This window comes from Spermophilus citellus (genome assembly GCF_964194105.1).
Source record: "Spermophilus citellus genome assembly, chromosome: 2".
Classification (NCBI taxonomy): Eukaryota; Metazoa; Chordata; class Mammalia; order Rodentia; family Sciuridae; genus Spermophilus; species Spermophilus citellus.
Genome location: NC_138183.1, coordinates 226,970,555 through 226,989,170, shown reverse-complemented (window position 1 = coordinate 226,989,170; position 18,616 = coordinate 226,970,555). Strand labels below are relative to the sequence as shown.

General features: G+C 46.4%; 1 protein-coding gene across 4 annotated transcripts; it reads right to left on the bottom strand.

The window, feature by feature from the left end:
• Positions 1-317: 317 nt before the first annotated feature.
• Positions 318-17,426, bottom strand: EHF (ETS homologous factor; the record flags this gene model as incomplete). 4 transcript variants are annotated; one of them, XM_081262852.1, is made up of 8 exons in its annotated part: positions 318-417; positions 521-716; positions 2,176-2,238; positions 7,921-7,989; positions 8,110-8,178; positions 10,547-10,609; positions 12,777-13,022; positions 17,330-17,426. In XM_081262852.1, the coding sequence occupies 8 exons, from the start codon at positions 17,424-17,426 to the stop codon at positions 318-320; spliced, it is 903 nt and encodes a 300-aa protein (XP_081118978.1). The 4 variants fall into 4 exon arrangements, with proteins under 4 accessions (XP_081118978.1, XP_081118979.1, XP_081118980.1 ...); XM_081262853.1 differs by having other exon boundaries at positions 2,176-2,235; XM_081262854.1 differs by lacking the exon at positions 7,921-7,989.
• Between the last annotated feature and the right edge of the window lie 1,190 nt (positions 17,427-18,616).

Sequence of the window (18,616 nt, the reverse complement as noted above, 5' to 3'; positions counted from 1 at the left end):
GGCAGGAAAGAACTTCACAATAGAGGCAAAAAGAAATCACAACCACATACAGCGTCGTATTTCACAGAAAACTGTGTACGTTGGCTCCCCATATAGGACATACTTCAAAGTAACAAAATAATCTTTTATCAACCATAGTGTTCCTTCTTCCCATTCGAAGTAGATATATATATATATATATATATATTTATATTTTTTTCCACTCGTGGTACATAAATATCAGAGAAAAATAGTCTTTGAAATATTTACGTCCAGGAGTCCTTGGCTGGCTATGAGTCATTCCGTGTGTGTTTTGGATTGTGCTTGGGCGTCGATGCTCAATTTTCATTTTCTCTCCATCCACGAGCATTCTTCCCAAATTTATATACCAGCCTTCGTCCGTCCACCCGTTCCAGAATTTCTCGCTTGTAGTAATATCTGTAACCAAGGACACCCCATGAGGCAGCCATTCAGACTAAGGCTGTCGGGGAGGGAATGGGTCCCCTGGCCCCATCAATTTGGGAGACAGGCAACTCCTCACCTCATGGCCCGGCTGAGCTTCTCGTAGGTCATGCTGCTGTTGTTCTTCTTTTTGCCCCAGAGCTGAGCCACGGCCTCTGATTTCAAGAACCTGAAGATACCCTCAGACCGGTCTTCCCACTTAATCAACCCCGGGTTCTTGTCTGGATTCAGGAGGATGTCGCGAATGAATTCCCATAAGTGAGTTCCTCTGGGGTCTGGGGAGGAGAAGAGAAGGGGACTGAGGAATGGCCTCAGGGACATCACAGCACAAGGACAGCAGGAGGAACACTGGGTCCCACTTCCTCTTTTAAGCAGGAGAGACTCAATGCTCCCCGAAGGAAGGGTTACCCCACCACCAAATACTGGACATAAAAAATGAACAATGAGCGGGTACAGGGGGCGCATGCCTGTAATCCCAGAGACTTGGGAGGCTGAGGCAGGAGGACTGTAAATTCAAAGCCAGCCTCAGCAGCTTAGCAAGGCCCTCCCTAAGCAACTCAGTGAGGCCCTGTCTCTAATAAAATATAAAAAAGGGCTGGGGATGTGGCTTAGTGGTCGAGTGCCTGGGAGTTCAATCCCAGGTACCCTCCCCTGAAAAAAAAAAATAAACAATGAGCACATTTTTATTTACAAATTGGGAAACTGAGTCCCAGAAAATTTAAGTGAGTTGACCAAGGTCACACAGTCAACTATGGGCAAAGCCAAGGCTAAGAAATAGGTGTTAGGTCTCCTTGGCTGGGGGAGTTTTCCAGTTTTGTACAGATGGCTTGGTCTTCACTTCAACTAGTCACTTCTTCCCCAGAAAGCGACTTCAACCTCTTATCTAGTACCTTTTCCAATTAAATGGCCCCACCCCAGGAACTGTGCTGCAGCCAAATGCAAAGCAGAGAAGCCTCCAGAATTTTAACTCTTAGAATATACTGGGGTGGGGGAATATGTTAGGTATTTTTCACGAAATACAAAATTAAATATAACAATATATATACAGGAGTGGGGGGAGGGCTCTTGAAATGAAGCAGCTACTGAAAGGAGATGAGCAACCAAATTCAATTTCCTCCCGCTGGATTTGTGACACCTCCCCTCCGGTGTGCCATTGGAGGGACCACGTAAGACCATTCTTATGGCATGGCCTTGGAATAGCAAATGGTAAAGAGACAGTGATTCCCTGTAAAAAAGATTCTATGGTGTTCTTTTCTCCCTAAGCCCCCCTCAGTTCTGTGTCTTTGATAGCTCACTGTGTTCATAAGGTTTTGTGATTGGGGGAAATCCAATTCCAAAGAGCAGTGTTAAGTCTCCTGAATAATCAGCCTCTTCTCTTTGAACAATAACTCCACGAGGGCGGGTGTCAGCATCCAGCCAAAGAAGGAGGCTACCTCTCAACCATCTCTCCTCATCTCTTCCAGGGAGGGAGAGACGTGGCTAACCCCTTGCCTGCAAGAAGTTCTTATTCCATGAATGCAGTTTTAGAATAAACTGGAAATGGCCACAGGCCCCGCTTTGAGGAGCACTGCACTGAGAGTGCTTAGCCATTAAGTGGTGTCTCCGTTTTGTCTCTCAGCCCAGCTGGAGGTGAAGACACGACACGGAGACAGCCGGCGGCGGACGCAATCAAACCTAGTGGCTTCTGGTTTGTGCAGCGAGAAGGGAAGGGCCAAGAGACCGGCCAGCACTCACTGTGCTTCTTGGTGTGGGACTTTGTAGGGTGCTCTGGCTCCTTCTTCATGTCAGGCGAGTCTGCTCGGGAGAAAAACGAGAGCTTTTGAGTTTACCTGTGTCTCCAGTTATCCTTTTCATTCATGCCTGTACTCATTGAACCAGTGTAGATTGAGCACCTCCTGCATGCCTTGCACTGTTTGACTATATGGTAGCTAGTGAAACAGATGATAAACACTATAGATAAAAATGATGCAGGGTAAAAAATGAGGCTAGAAGCATGGAGGTGGGAATCATTTGTACTTTCCTATCAAGGAGGACACAGAAAACCTTTCTGGTAAAGGAACTCGAGGGATGTGAGGAAGATCCCCGTGCACAGAGCTTGTGGAGGAGCCTTCCATGGGCGAGTACGGTAAGTGCAAAAGTCCTGAGGCTGATGTGCACGAAGAAGGAAGACAGTGTGGCCGAGAGCAAGGAGGAGAGCAGCAGGAGCCGAGTTCCCAGTCATTAGTGCCTTTTTAGGACTTTTTAGGACTTTTAAAGAACTTTGTTCTGAGAGAAAATAGATTTAGGTCACTAGAAAGATTTATTTTCACATCATACAAAAATGTAAACATTCCTAACAAAGAAAAATGGCTTTTAAGCTAGAGGAGTGCCATTTTTTTTTTGGCGTGCAAAGTTACATTTTAATCACCCCAACAAAGGGGCCATTGAGTGGCCTGAACTCAGTACAGAGGGCCACCGTGGACTATGGAAACACAGGTTAGTTTAACCAGTGACTCATTATGGCAGCTCTTCAATTGTCACCAAAGAGGAGGAGGCAGAGGCGGATCTATGAAGTAAAAATTCTCAGAAAAATAAATAAAACAGCCGATATTGCACATTCTCTGTCATATGTAGACATGGGAGGCAGAGGGTAGAATATTGACCACCAGCGTCTAGGAAGTGGGAAGGACAAGGACAAGGACAGACAGAGAGCAAGATGCAGTCAGGGAGGAGGGGACAGTTCCAGCACCACCACCACCCCCCCCCCCCGCCGCCTGCCAGCACAGGGGGCTGACTACAGGCCACAGCGATTGACGACCTATTTTATAAAGAACTCAAAGAGAAAGGTGTGATGTTTCCAAACACCAAGCAATGAGAAAACTTTAAGGAGAAGGAAATGCTCATTACCCCGATTTGATTTTGTACCTTGTGCACAGGCATCAAATTAGCGTACGGTACCCCAGAAGTATGTTCGACCATTATGTCAATTAAAAAGAAAGTGAAAACCAAACGCTCAAGCTGTGTGTCTGTGTATGAGAAAGAGACAGAGACTGAGACAGCGACAGACAGACAGGCAAAGGGACCTAAACACAAGTCACTCCTGGGCCAGAAAAGTCTCTTCAGCGCATATTTCATCTGGGCTTCCTAACCTAGGGTTCACTGACCCACATGAAGCCTTCGAGGTCATTCTGGACTAAAACCACACATAAAGGAAAGGAGCACAGAGCATTAATTTCTTTGTCAAGAGTAGTCTAGTGTTTTCTGGGTGCCGTGGCGCATGCCTGTAATCCCAGCAGCTCGGGAGGCTAAGGCAAGAGAATCACCCTTTAGCGAGGCCCTAAGCAACTCAGTGAGACCCTGTCTCTAAATTAAATACAAAAAGGGATGGAGATGTGGCTCAGTGGTTAAGCGTTCATGGGTACAATCCCTGGTTAAAAAAAAAAAAAGTGGTCAAGTATTCAAAAAAAGTTCATGAACCACCGACAAGCTCCTAATTAGAATGGTTAAAAGGCAATCAATACTGTTTTGGGGGTACTTTCTTTGTACCAGTCACTGTCACTGTACTAAGCACTTTATATGAATCACTTTAGGTGATTCTTACAGTAACTCTGAGTACTGTTATGAGTACCCTGTGAGGCACTATCCTAGTCCAGAATTTACAGCTATGGAGGCTCTGAGAAACAGAGAATTCAAATGACGTGTGTGTAGTCACACAGCCTGAAAGCGGAGTCAGGCTGTGAACACAACAGATTGAATCCAGAGGTTTTACTCATAAGCACTGTTCTGAGCCATTTCCACAGATGACAACCTGCTTTGGCACATAACAGATTTCTCAAAGTCTATCCTGCCAAGAGTCAGGTTCACTTTTATAACGCCTCTATTAGTTGAAAATATAATTCCAATCTGGGGATTCCGTATTTCCCAGGGCACACAGGCCCATTCATCTATCGGATCACCCGGATTGTGAGGACCCAGTGCTCCTAGCAGGTTCTCCAAAAGCCAGGGCAGGACAGAGAACAGGGATTGAATAAGAGCGGAGAAGAAGAAAACCTTCTCGATACAGTTAAGAACCTCTCTCCAGGTGTTGTCCCCAGGAGGGTCTGTACCTGACTTGGGTTTCTCTGAAATTGAGAAAGATCAATTCTCGGGAAACACAGGAGACTTCACTGTCCCTCCCTGCAGGCTGCAGGGCCAGGTTGCAACATCCCATCAGGATGTGACAACATTCAACAGGTCTGGCACCCACCCCGGTTTCCAAGTGATACATCACTCTGACAGGGCCACATTGTCCTGTAGAAAAAGAGTGGCATTTACCCAACAGGCCACAAGCAGAGCTCTCTTTCAAATGGCATCCAGGAGGGATGCCAGGCTATTATTTCAGAGCCAGGGTTGAACCCAGAAAAACCCAGGTGTCTCTCCTTGTACTCTCCTCAATCACTGTGAGTTACGACCTGACGCCCAATCAATTACTCAGGCCTAAGTTACCTTTGTGAATAGGAAGACAACCCTGGATACTCTCCTCAGGAAAAAACAAAATATGCACATACGTGTGTAGTTATGGAATTTGGTCAATCATTTCAGAGGTCTGTGGCCCTCTTCAGAGTTTGTGGACTCTAGATTAAAAAGTCCCGGTGAGATAAACCACAAGGAAATTTTTCTGTTTGAGATGTCAGCCATGTACCCAGGCTAGGCCTCCATCCAGCTTAGGAAAAGATTTAAAAAGAAACAAACAAAAACTAATAAAAATGTTCATCCTCACAGGGATGACTGACATGAAGCCTTCGAGGTCATTCTGGACTCACAGGGAGGAATAAGCAGCCAAAGACAAAAGAAAAATCAAATTTCTTCCAGTCCCCTCTTGCTGTTCCAATATGCAGGGGCCATGGGGGGGATCTCTGAGCCACCTCAGCACCCCGATTGTTTGATGTACCACCTCCATACAGCCAGCCTCTCCCCCTGGGTCCTCCCCAGTGGCGCAAAATAAAAGTCAAGGCCTTTGAAGTTAGCCATGTGGTTAAGTGATTCACGGTAATAAAATAAGGGCTTGCTCTGGGGAGGCTGTCCAGCCTGGCTTTCTCTCGGCTCCCCTCCCAGGCACTCGGGGGCAAGGTCCGTCGGGTCCAGGCAGGGGCAGCCACCAGCCACCCGTTTATGATGCCAGTGTGAGAACATGACTTCAGCTTCGATGCTTCGCAAGAAGCAGAGATTAGGGGCATTTGCATATGATTCAGCAGTGAGCCATTTCTTTATGGGATATACAAATTTCAGCGTTCTAATAGACCGTGCCACCCTAGCTCCAGGCTCGACAAGTCAGTAGATAAACACATCAAGCCGGGATTGGCATGGCTGGCTGCAGGATTATCGGGCGGATCAGAACACTGGCGGCGGCCATTTTATGAAATGGCAGATGACAGAGAGATCAAAACAAAGCTCACTTGCTTCCCCACCTGCCTTTATCACAGAGGCCATCAGTTTACAGGGAGCCTTGCCTGGGCTCAGCTGGTAACTTGCATTCAGACACAGGGAGATCTGCAGCTGCACTGGATTGCATGGGAGCTGGAAAGATACAGACTCTGCCCATGGCAGAGGTCTTAGGGTTGGTGGGGGAGGGGGGGCGGTTCTGGATCCATCCAGCAGAGACCAAACTCTTCGGAAAGAACTGATCTGTGCAAAATTGGGCTCAATAATCCACTTGGAGGGCTATTCTTCCCAAGGGTGCCAGCTGCAGACACTGAATGGATTCTTTAGGTAGTAATTCGGAGAGAGGTTTTTGTCTGTTCATCTCATTGTCTAGCCTGTTATAACAGCAGAATGGGGGGAGGCGGGACTGGGGACAGGGATCAGGGAGGTGGGGGAGAGCAGATTCAAAAAGCCCATTTTAAGAAGGAGTATCCAAAAATATAACAGGTGGCTCAGGAAGTGGCACATTTCCTATCCCAGCAAAAGTGCAAACACAAACTGGCCCCCAGCCCCTGTTGGCTCTGAGGTTCTAGAAGCAGAGAGCAGAGTCACAAAAGGGGAAGGAGGACAGGGCTTCGAGGCAGCAGAGCCGAGATTGTGGCTCTCAGGTTTCCCAGAAGCCCTGCGACCTGACAACCCCTGAGGCGTGGGAAGTGGTTGGTTCAACTTTATTCTTAGGTGGAATCTCTCGCCATAAGTCAAAGACCCAACCGGAAGGACGTGGAAGGTGACACCTTGGGAAGTTTGAGAGGAAACCCAAGGGTGACTGCGGTGGTGTCCTCAGCCTGAAGCCCTTCGTCTTGTCTGGGTGGCAGCGATTGCCACAGCAGGACTGCACCCCCACGGGCTGCTCCTCCAGAGTGGCACATGCGCTGCCTGCCTTCCCGTGTTTGCTCTGACTTCCTAATTTCAACAAATAACTTCGAGTGACACATAATGCTAAGGGCTGTTGGAGGGAGAGGAAGTAGAAAGATGAATTGGCTTCGGTTCTCAACCTCAATTCCAGAAGCATTTATACTGGCTCCCGGCCCTGTCTCATTCAAGGGGTTTGACCCGAACAAAACCTCAGACCAAGAGCTTTCATTATTTCAGTTCTCAAAAATACACACTCAACAAAAGAAGTGGGGAAAAAAGAGTAAGGTTTGTTGTTTAATTTCATGCTTTCTTTCACAAAGCAACTAAATCCCAGTCATGAAGTTAACCCAGATTCAGTTCTTGCAGGAGGGCACTTCCATGTCCAAACTCTATTTTATAGACCCAAAGATATACAGAAGCTTGTCCCCAGATCAAGGGACATAAAAAAAATCTTTTATTCAACTAATTCATACTCTATATATGCTAATGTACCTATATATGAGGGGGTGTCATCTGAAAGTCCTTCTTCCAGAATCCCCACATGCCAACCTCTCACTTGGTGTACCTTGTCTAAGAGTCATAGATAAACCCCATTGCACCCAGTCTTAACCAAATGCAACCAATGTGAACATAATTAACAGGGCTCTGACATATCACAGAGAACTGCAGGGTGAAACTAAAAAACTGAGAAAAACGCATGATCATTGGGATTCTGGAAATTTTCAATGCCTACTCCTCCACACAGAGACCACCACCACAAATTCAAAAGACTCTGGATTCCCTGGTTAGATATTCTTCCCCTAAAGCCAGCTGCAGTTTGAAACGAATGTTCAAATGTAGTTGAGAATTAATCATAGCCTTCTCTCTCATAAATAATTTTATCAGATATATCCCAAGAGTAGATTTATGTTAAAAAGGGAGGAAAGCATGAACAACTTTTGTTGTCATATGAGTGACTGGTGTCACGGAAGACAAACATTTTTCCTATAGGAATCCCTACTGGTCCTCTTCAATACATGCAAATTGCCTCAAAAGCAGATCTGCTTTTATAAAAGTCCACTCAATTCCTTTCTCAGCCTTTTCATGAGCAAGATTCCAGCAAAATAGAAATGGAGGATGTTGGTAATTCTCACTAATTCTCTGTTAGCACTTGCATGTCTAGCCTCCGATGTCAGGAGAACTTACCAACAGGAAGGTGACCGGTGGTTGTCATGGAAATCTGGGCCCTGCAGAAAGTTTTGCTGTCCAACAAGTCTGCAGCAATGAAAAAATAAAGGGCATTAATACCCCCCTTCTTATAACACCACACAGTGTGGCCACTGGACCATCAAACTAAGAATGTCAAAGGGCCTTCTGTGTTGGGGAGTTAGTTACCTACTGTGCTACCATAGTTGGTGTCATATAAATAGTTTTCTTCTTTCCAGGTGTTCATGATGGAAGGGTCTACAAAGAATAGAAAATGGGGGAAGGTCAACAACCCTTATTCCCAGGGTGAAGAACCTGCCCCTTCCAAGTCACTGCCCTTCAGAGGGAAGAAGGGTATCCCCCCCAAGAAAAACGCAACAGTGTGCTTCAGCTACACATCGCTTTTCAAATGATGCCATCCCACAGTTCATCCGGCACCATGTGGGAACAGCCTTGCTAGGGTGCCCTCCGGGTGATCCACACCTGCCACAGTGGAATCCTGTCCTTGACCAATGCTCTGATTTCCTAAGATTGTTTCCAGCCTCCCCTGGCTTAGTCTTACACTCTACTATATAATCCCCAGGATATTTTTACCCTGGGGAGGAGGGAAAGCCTGGTTCGGGACAAATAAATGTATAATAAGTGAGCAATGAGCTCATTTTTTCCTATGGATATTTTCCTGGGTGAATGTGTCTTTCAGTAAAGGTCTGGTCAGCCTTATCAGGGTCTCTTGATGACTAAAATCCAGAGAGAATCCCCTTCACATTAGGTGTCAACCGGCTTCCTTTAGGTCTCTCCAGTTAACTTAAGTGGAGAAGGGAAAAATGTATCGCCAAATTGAACAAACACATAAGAGTAGAAAGAAGGGCTGCTCAGCAACCCATCCTTCTCCTGCACGCCAGGGAAGCACATCTTTCTCTGACTGTTCTCCAGAGTTCCGATTTGAAGGAAACTCCCCTCTCCTTGCCCCAAATGAAGCTCAGCTCCCACCCAGCCCCCATAACCGGGCTGGTCTCCAACACGGGCATTTCCTTTCGGAGTTGGTCAAGAGCATCAAGATATTTCCCCTTATTCTCCCCACCCACCCAAGTTTCCTGATTTACTTTCCCTGCATATGCAGGCTGCCCTCCACTCCCCTCCTGGCCAGGTTCTGAGTTGTAGGGCCGGGGTGGTAAGCCACTGGCCAAGTTTCATTTTGTTTTTATAGCATAAATGGTATAAAACCTGACTCACTGGCTAAGTCCTCCTGTTTACGACATAGGGATTTAGCTGGTGTTTGAACTAATAGCTACGTGTTTGGGCACCCCAAGCCCAATCTCTTGGGGTTACACCCTCTCTCCTTGTTGGGTCACCTCATACACCTGTTGTTGTCTCTGAAAACAAAATGAACCAAAGAGGTTTGGGGGTGTTGGCCCCTCCAGGAGCCTCTCATCCCCTCCTCCCAGGGTGGACCTTCTCCACCCTTCAGCTCAGCTCTTCTGAACTGGCAGCACAAGAATGGCTGGGTGGCCAGGGAGGGGTGGCCAAGCTCTCGGGACGTCTCCAATATCACCCTGTCTCCTCTAGAGGGGTCATCGGTAGGGTCGAGTGTATTTGCAAGGGATCTTCTGAGCCACGCCCTGCGTCATCTCTGGGGCTAGGGCAGACCTATAAAGCACAGGCCATTCGGGAACCCCTCCCCCAGTCTGTAGAGGGAGGGCAGGGCTAAGGAGGCCTAATTAACATGCTTAGCAGCTATTGTTTTTTTTCTTTAATAATGGTAGACCAGTCCCCTTATAAAAGAGTAAATAACTGCATGGGCTAATTTTGGTGCCAAGTGACTCACAAATCACCCCCAGGTCAAATTCAGTCCTTGGTGACTAGCACGCAACCCTCGGGGAGGCCTGTGTCAAACCTGGTCAGCCCACGTGGCTCGAAATCTCCCCGATGTGGACATAGGGAGTGACCTGGGAGTCGTGGCACCTGCACTGTTTTAACATGGTAGCAGACTGTGGGGAAAGCTCTGGGAGAGAGATTTAGGACAGAGGAAAGGGGACAAAAATGAACATGGATATTAGAGGACTGTAGACTCTGCTCAGAGCCCAGGGCATCTCTCCTGTGAAAATGTCCTTAAGGCAGGAGCTGGGCTCCACAGTGCCTTTGGCCGTCCCCAGGGAAGCTCCCTAGGGCCAGAAACTACACTAACCACAATGCCAACTCAGCATCCCCCGCAACCCTTCCTGGTGAACAGACTCCCGTTTAGGGAGGAGGGGGAGAAGAGGAGACATTGACCCTTCCTTTTTCCTCGCCTGGCTTTTCTGAACTTTCCAAATCTAATCCTCTTACTCTTTTTCTGGGGAGGAAGCCCATCTTAGAATCTGCCCTCTCCCAGCTACCAGGCTGACCTGCAATAGGAAGCAGAGAAGTCTGGGCAGAAAGGAGGCTCAGAAAGCGTGGGTGATCGCTGGTCCCCAGGGCACGGATATGAGGCTCCTGGAAGGGTGGTCCACTGGAGACAGGCAGGAGAGTGGCCTCTCTGGGTCTCCTGCCTACACCTCCTCCCACGCTCTCTCCGGTGTTCCCTCCCAATTTTTCTTCCCAGGGCTTTGTCTAGCTAACTTGGCTCCCTGAATCTCCTGCCACTCACCGTTCTGTTCAGTCTTGACAATGACATTGTGTGTGGACTGGAACAGGTCACTGCTGCACTGGCCTGTGAAGGACAGAATGTGAAAGTCAGAGGGGACCCAGATGAAGCCAAAACTTGATGCTTCTCTGAAGAGCTTCTGCCATTTTCCTGCCTGACCACCTAGGTTTGCTTATGGTAGGGGGCTTCCCTCTCGGCCTCTACACATTCCAGTCTGGAGTCTGTCCCTAGCCCCACAAATCATCAGCATAGATCACCCATTATCTAATTGAATTATTTGGCATTGTAGAGAGAAGACATCTAGTATGGTGGACCTGGTTTTCAGAAGTAGCAGACCAGTTTTTCCATTCCCAGGTGGAAGGCATTCATTTCTTTTGGTCTCAGTTTTCTCATCATGAATTTAGGGAATTTTTACTAGATAGAGTACCTAGATGACCGACCTCTAAGACATTTTCCCATATTAAGATATGACACGAAATGGAAAGGAGAATATAGGCCAAGTCATTTTGATTTAACCAGCTTGATTCTTCTTCGATCTTAGATCTAACCTAGGAGATACATCTGGATAAAATGCAGTGAATCTTCCCTTGTTTGTGCCTTCAGCATGTGTACAAGTGGTGCCCACCACCTAGTCCTGTGTTTGCTTGAAACACCTCTTGCGCTACATGGTACATAAAAGCACACGTACATGCAAATGAATCTAGAATTTTTCTCCTCTCCTGATAGATTATGACTATTTCAAGCCTCTAACCTCTCTTACCTTCAGATTTCCCATCTAAAATATGGCTACAATATTTAGTTTGTCCTAAGGTCATTCAATGAGTGCATAATATAAATAAATACTCAATAAATGTAAGTAAGTAAAACATCTGCAAAAAAGCACACAACAATACAAGGGGGAGACATCTGTCCATTAGGCTCTCAGAGGTGACAGCAGTCTGCGGGAGACCAAGCAAGTCACAGAAGGTCAAAGACGGAAGGTCAAAGGTGGCCACAACACCTCCCAGGTCTCCCTGCCTCAGGCTTCAATCAGAGCAAAGCTTTAAAGGAGTGGACTTAATTGGAGGTGGGGAGGTAAATATTTTTAATTCTTCAATTATAAGCCTGCTCTTTCTGAAGACTCCTGGGGGTTATTTATAGAGCCTTGTTTGGTTTGATTCTAGTAAAAGAAACATGAGCAACCAGCCCCATGAGGTGGGTGAGAAGAAGGGAGTGCCAGGGCCCGGGATGAGGTCATCCGCAATGGCCGCCCCAGCTGCCAGCCGCACAGCTGGACTCGGGCTGCGCTCAGTGTGGATGGCAGCTGTCAGGGTCTGACTCTGCCTCAAGTTCTGGAACTCACATTTCCTGAGCCCTAATAACTTGCAAATACAGGTTCTTCTAAATACAGGCCCGTGTGGACGGGCCAGACCACTAGCTTTTAATAATTAATGCAACATGTCCCAGTTCTCAGAGGGGCTGGTTTTTTATAGCCACCATTAGAAGAACTTCATGCCAGTGTCAAAGCATTCTGCAAAAGGAGTTGTCTGTCCTGCTGGGTCTTACAAGTCAGTGTAGAATATGCATGTGTGGACAAGCCACCACCAGTGGGTAGCTTTTGGAGTGGTGGCCTCTCGGTGTGCAAGATGACATTGGGAGAGATGCTTGAGGCTGTAAGGCACCATCACTGCAGAAATAATTCATTCTAACTTTTTTCATTCCTTTTTTTTTTCTTTTATGTTACAGAATTTTTAAGAATCTGCTGAAATACAGTGAAACTTCTCTCCTCCCAAACATGCAGACCTAATTTCATATATCTTCTTACTATTCTAGGCCTCTATTTTAAGAACCCAAGTAAAAGGGTTTTTGTTTCTTTGTTTGTTAAGTAATCGTGATCATCTTTAACAAGCAAAGAGTTGGTAATTAAACTGCTGACCTCTGTTAAAAAAAAAAAAAGGTAAAAGAAAAGTTTGTCTAGGAGTAGTAAGTATTCCATGAGCACCCAGCCAACCCTTGTCTCCCTGAAAATTAATATAAGGAGAGAATTAAATTACATCATGTTTAGAAGGGATTGGACATGATTTGTACCCTAGGCTTCACTCCTGTCCTCTCACCTCCCTTCTAATTCTCTGTCTTGGGAAATGACAGTTTGGAGGCGAGACCATGCTTTGTTGTCTCCACAAGAGCCCAGCCAGCCTCAGAGCCCCTGCGCTTCCCAGCTGCCTCCCAGCAGGGTAGGGAGAGAGGTAGTCACCGTTCCACTTGAGGTGCTGCAGGTTGCTGTAGAGCAGCTGCCCCGCGGTGCCCGCCGCCCGGGTGAACTCCTGCAGGCTCATGCTGCAGAGGTGCTCTCCATTGACGTCGAACTCCTGGAACGGGATGCAACTGGCGTCCAGCTGGTTGGTGTCCAGCAGGTGCTGAAGCCACTCCCACACCTGGTACTTGGTCCAGTACTGAGGATGGATTTCATGCCACTGGCCTCCGAAAAACCCACTGGATACTGAAAAACAAGAGGTGGCCCTGTGAGTGGCCCCTGGTTGCTCCTGGGCACAGGCTCAGACACAGGGATGCTGGCTGGCAGATGTCTTGGGAACATGACCCAAGCCCTTGTGCCTCAGCGAGGGCTTCGGAACATGCAATGCACTCTGCACAGGAGGCTTGAAAAATGTGGTTCCTCCCAACTGTGGCGGGGCCATCATTTAGCCTCTGTGACTTCATGTAGATAAGAATATGAGACCTCAAATGCTCTGAGCTCACTCCCCACCTACCCCAAAAATGCTACAACAGTTTAAACATTGCTATAGTCTCAGCAACTTATTAGCTTATTATCCACACACTTCTGTCTCTCCGTATCCCTGGGAAATTGGTGCCTGGGCTCCTAATGGATACTCAAATCCCTCATATAAAATGCTATGATATCTGCAGACAACCTACACAATTCCTCCCACATACTTTAAGTCATCTCTAGATTACTTAGAATCCATAATACAACATAAATACTACATAAATAATTGCTATAGCATGATTCCCAGGAAATGAGGAGAAGACAAGTCTGTATATATTCAGTAAAGACACATTTTTAATCTAAGGTTAGTTGAATCTGCAAATGCAGAACCCTCAGATTTAGAGGGTCGACTATAGTACCCCCACCTTTTTTCTCTTTTTTAAAATATTTATTTATTTATTAGTTTTCGGTGCACACAACATCTTTGTTTGTATGTGGTGCTGAGGATCGAACCCGGGCCGCACGTATGCCAGGCGAGCGTGCTACCACTTGAGCCACATCCCCTTTTTTCTCTTACATACATTCATACAGGCGTGTACAAATACACCTCCAATCCCAGACCATTTTAAACCAACAATAAAGCTGGAAGTTAAGGTTCTTTTCTCTATGATGCCTTTGCTTCTCCCACAAGTGGTCCCCATCATTTATCTGCTAATGTGCTGACATCTTTATTGCCACCCACTGGTTACAGTAGCTGCTGTCATGTTACTTCCCTGCTCGGTTACCCTCAATTACCTCCAGTTTCCACCGTATAAAACTAGCAAGCCAGGCGTTGAAGGTCTTCACTACTTTTCAAGCGACCTTTGACTTTCATCTTTTTTTCTGTACCATTCTTTCAATCCCCTTTGCATTCTACTCTTATTCCTGTTGGATTCCCATCTTTGAAACTCTGATCACCCACAAAGCCATCAATGTCCCTGCAAGTTGCTTCAGGGGCTCATTGTCCTCTGGGCCTCCAGGAGACATGCTTGGTATTTCACTAAATGGCATCTGTCACGCTCTGCTTTTCTTCATAGTTCTCTAAGTACTGTCTTAGTCCTTTTTGTAAATTGTACGCCTCTCCCCAATTCATATCTCCTATGAAAACTGCCTCAGACCCCTTTCCATAGAAAATGTTCACTATATATTTATTCAGTGGGATTTTTGCCAGAAGAAGAAATAATGCAGGAATTGGAAGCATTGTCAGGTAAAAATGACTAGTTCAGACACAGTGAAGCAGTGAAGTTCATTCAGGTCAATAAATATGGCTGAGCCTGTCGTGTGCTAAACATCTAGGTATGTGACTCTGTCCTGCTCACTTAAGAGAACACCACGTAGTTGACCCAAAGTTATTGGGGGTTGGAGAACAAAGAGCCAGCTCTGGGGCCATGTTACAGGGCTGAGAGATCGTATGGTCCTCTTGAAAATGGAGGCCAAGAGGAGGCTATCTCTTCCAAGAAAAGCAAGGAAGGGCAGGAACCAGGGAAAGATGCTATTGCATCTCTCCAAGCTGAAAAAAGAAAAATCCAACTGATCATGACACAAACTCAAGACATGAACTAATAGGGGGAAAATGCATTTGTAAGGAAACTGCCTCTAACTGTTCCTTCAAAGCCATGCGGGTCAATCCTTCTCACTTTTTGTTTGTTTGTTTGTTACTGGGGATTGAACTCAGGACACTTGGCCACTGAGCCACATCCCCAGTCCTATTGCATTTTATTTACAGACAGGGTCTCACTGAGTTGCTTAGCACCTCACTTTTGCTGAGACTGGCTTTGAACTCAGGATCCTCCTGCCTCAGCCTCCCCAGCTGTTGGGATTACAGGTGTGGGCCACTGCACCTGGCCCTTCTCAAAATTTAATGTGATCATGAATCATAGGGAACTCTGCTCAAATGCAGATTCTCATTCAGTCGATCTGGGGTAAGACCTGAGTTTCTGCATCTCAACAAACTTCCCCATGCTGCTGCTGCTGCTGCTGCTGCTGCTGCTGGTCTGTGTAGTGACAAGGTGACACAGTGCTCCAAAAGGCTTGATCTCCGTAACACCCATGGCCTACCCCCAGCAACCCCCAGAGGACAAACTGAAGGGGGAATGTTCCAACTCAATCCCACTTTTTCTTATCTTGCTCAGAATGCATTCTCTGTTTTCTGACCTCAGAAGCAACAAGAGCAGAAGGTCAAGATCATTTAGGGCACAAGGTAACTGCCATTGATAATACCTGCCACCTGCAAGATGAGCTTCACTCTTCATGCTTCTCAGCCAAACAAATGCAGAGCTAGACCCTCAGCTTGGGCCCTAAACAGGAGGCCAACCGTGGGGGTAAGAGTGAAGATGGGAAAAAATCTAGTCCAAAAATCTGGTTGTATAGAACTCTTCCCAAATGTACAAAAACAGAGAATTTAGATCAAATGTTTCCATGTTCCCCAATTATTTTAGTGTCTCACAAACTCAATTGTTTAAGGATAGGATATATATATTTTTGTAGTCTCTAAACGTATGATATTTTCCCCCTAAAATAATTGTGTGGCTATCACAGCACAAGACTGGATTTGCCAACAAAGGTAACAATTTTCAATCACCCAATGACAGACCTGGAATAATCTCTTCTGCAAACTTAATAGGGTCTAGTGTAAAGAAGAGAGGCTAAAATTGCATCCTGTTCAAACTTGAGAGAATCCAAGAATTTTGTCTGAAGTTGTCTGGGAAGATACATAGACAACCAGAGAATTCATCAGAAAATCCAATGAGTTCTGATCTTCCCTGTCACTCAGCTGTCTCCTTCTTCCTCTCTCTTTCAGTCCTCTTTGGAATCTCTGGAGTTTAAGAAATAAAAGCAATCCCCAAATTCTACACCCTGTTCAAACATTGCTCTAGTTTTCTCCCAAGCAAAAACGGGAGGACATTCTGTCCTAATCAAGAATCCAGGGACCTGGAGATGTCATATTTGGGACCTTTCTTCCAGGTCCCCACAGGGGATCTAAAACCTGCAACAGAAAAAAGTATCACTGCTAGGAAAGGCATCATTTTGGTGGGACTAGCCATCAAACCAGAAGGACACCTGTTCGTGCTTTCTAACATATTTGGCTGGGATTCCAAATTAAAAGAGGTGCAGCTCCACATGGACCAGCTGCTTCTGAGAGACTGTCACCGGCTCCCCATTACCTTCCCACTCCCGTTTCTCAGACTACGCTTTATGGACAGGCTCTGTCCATGTTCCAAGGCAAACCAGCCGCAGAGCCTCTGGTGGGGAGATTAGCAACAGGGATGGGGTGGGCTAAGCCCCAGAGCCTCATAAGTCCAGCACCACTGGCTGCCCCATGGCCTGCCTCAACTGAACGCCTGTACTGCAGGATGTGAGGTCTTTCATTCAGCAGGTATGTTCTGTCCAGATTCCACCGTAAGCCACAGGCTTGACCACCACACCCTCTACCAGCCTAACCATCAGGTTCTCCCTCTGTCAATCAATGTGTGCTGGACTAAATCACTAAAGGAGGGCACCTGGTTCCTAAGCAATTTCTCTCCCCTTAATCAGCGAGGCCACTGGAAGGTGAACTAAAAGACAAGCTGCTATAATCCCATCTTCCCTAACCTCCATGCTTCCCCCACTACACACACACACACACTTCCCCCTTCCTATCTTGCTATCCCAACAAAACACTGTTGAACTTCAACAAGGAGTCTTCCCTTTGGGCAGTTCTTCTAGCACCATCACTGCCAGGCTGCCAACCTGGAACCCTGCATTCTGGGAGGAGACAGTGGAATATCTCAAATGGGCTTTTCTCTGGAGCTCTGAGAACCTACAGAGAACTGCAGCATTAAGAGTTTTCTCAGAGCTGGGGATGGGAGAGTGCAAACTTAGCATGCAGAAGGACCTGGATTCCACCCCAGTACCATCACACACAAAAAGAATTTTCTCCATTCCTTCTGTTCCCCATGGCCTCTGCTGAACGAAATCTGCAATTTTCAAATATCAGGTTGGGGAATTCAAGCAAAAGGAGAATGCCCTTGAGCAGTGACCCCCAAACCCACATGGCCCCTTACCATTGCACGTGGGGTAGCTGTCTGTCCAGGCCGGCTGCTGGTGGAGGAGGCTATTGCTGGGGTTGAGATTCATTACACCACTTCCTTCCAGAATCATGATCTGTAAGGGGAGCAGAGAGCCCATTCAGACAGTGACTCTTGGACAAATGTCATCGGAGGGTGCAGATCAGAGAGTTAATTTAGGAAGAAAAAGAAAAAAAGGAAAGAATGTGTCCTCCCACCCATTGCCACAGCCCTTTCCGTAAAAGCAAAACTCAGGGCAATTAAAAATTTCCAGGTTCAATTTTCATATGCATGAGGCAAGTTTTTACAGCCACCCATTCATAAATGAATAATCTCTGATCAGGAATGAAACAGGAGGGAAAGCAATACCTGCTCCCAGGGCAAGTCTGGACAGCATCCAAGGTTTTTTTTTTTTTGCTCTTTTTTTTTTTTTTTGATTTTTTTTTTTTAAAGATGAAAATGCTCCAAAAGAGCATTAAGAGATTTTATTTATTTAGAGCTGAATTTCAATCGGTGAAATTTCAGACCCAGCACCTATGCAGGAACTCTGTCCGAAACCGGACATTCGAGGGTCCCCACACACCTAAGCAGCCTGCCCCTGGAGACCCAGGAATGTTCATTGCCTTAGTACAGATACCTGCTGAGGGTCTGGCTAGTGGTCTAAGGGCCTCCATCATATTTTAGTAGAGCTCCTTAAATATTTTGCCTTTGAGATAATATCGGAAATAATTTGGTTTATCTAACAGGTACAGCCCATTTCTGGTAAAGAACATTATTTTTTCCCCCTCTCTCTGGTAGAAGTTCTGACTTGCTCTTCTCCTCCTGTTAGAGATCTGGAGAATTCAACAGGCTTTCAAGCTGACCTCAGGGTGACTTCCTAAGCCCATGGAATCATATTTTCAGTTAAAGGACCCAGGAAAAGAGCTTTCCTCCATGGGCCTTTAAACCAGGTAAGAATTTTATACTTTAAAAATATTTCCTTCAATTGTCCTGCATTTGTGACATCCCTACCCCAAAGTTGGGCACCCTCCCCATCACAGACCAAAGCCCCAGGGTGTGTGCAATCATTCAAAGGAAGAGCAGGCTGTTTCCAGAAAGTTATTGAGCACTCCCAGAGGCTGTAAAAGTCACTTGCTCTTTAGAAAACGTTGAGGTGGGGACAGGAGTTGATTACTTCACATCATGGAAATGTTTCTGATGGTTTGGAAGGAAACTTTGCATCCTCAGATTGGAGTTGTGGACCCAGGGTCATTCCAGCCTTGCCAGCCCCAGGCCCCAACTGAA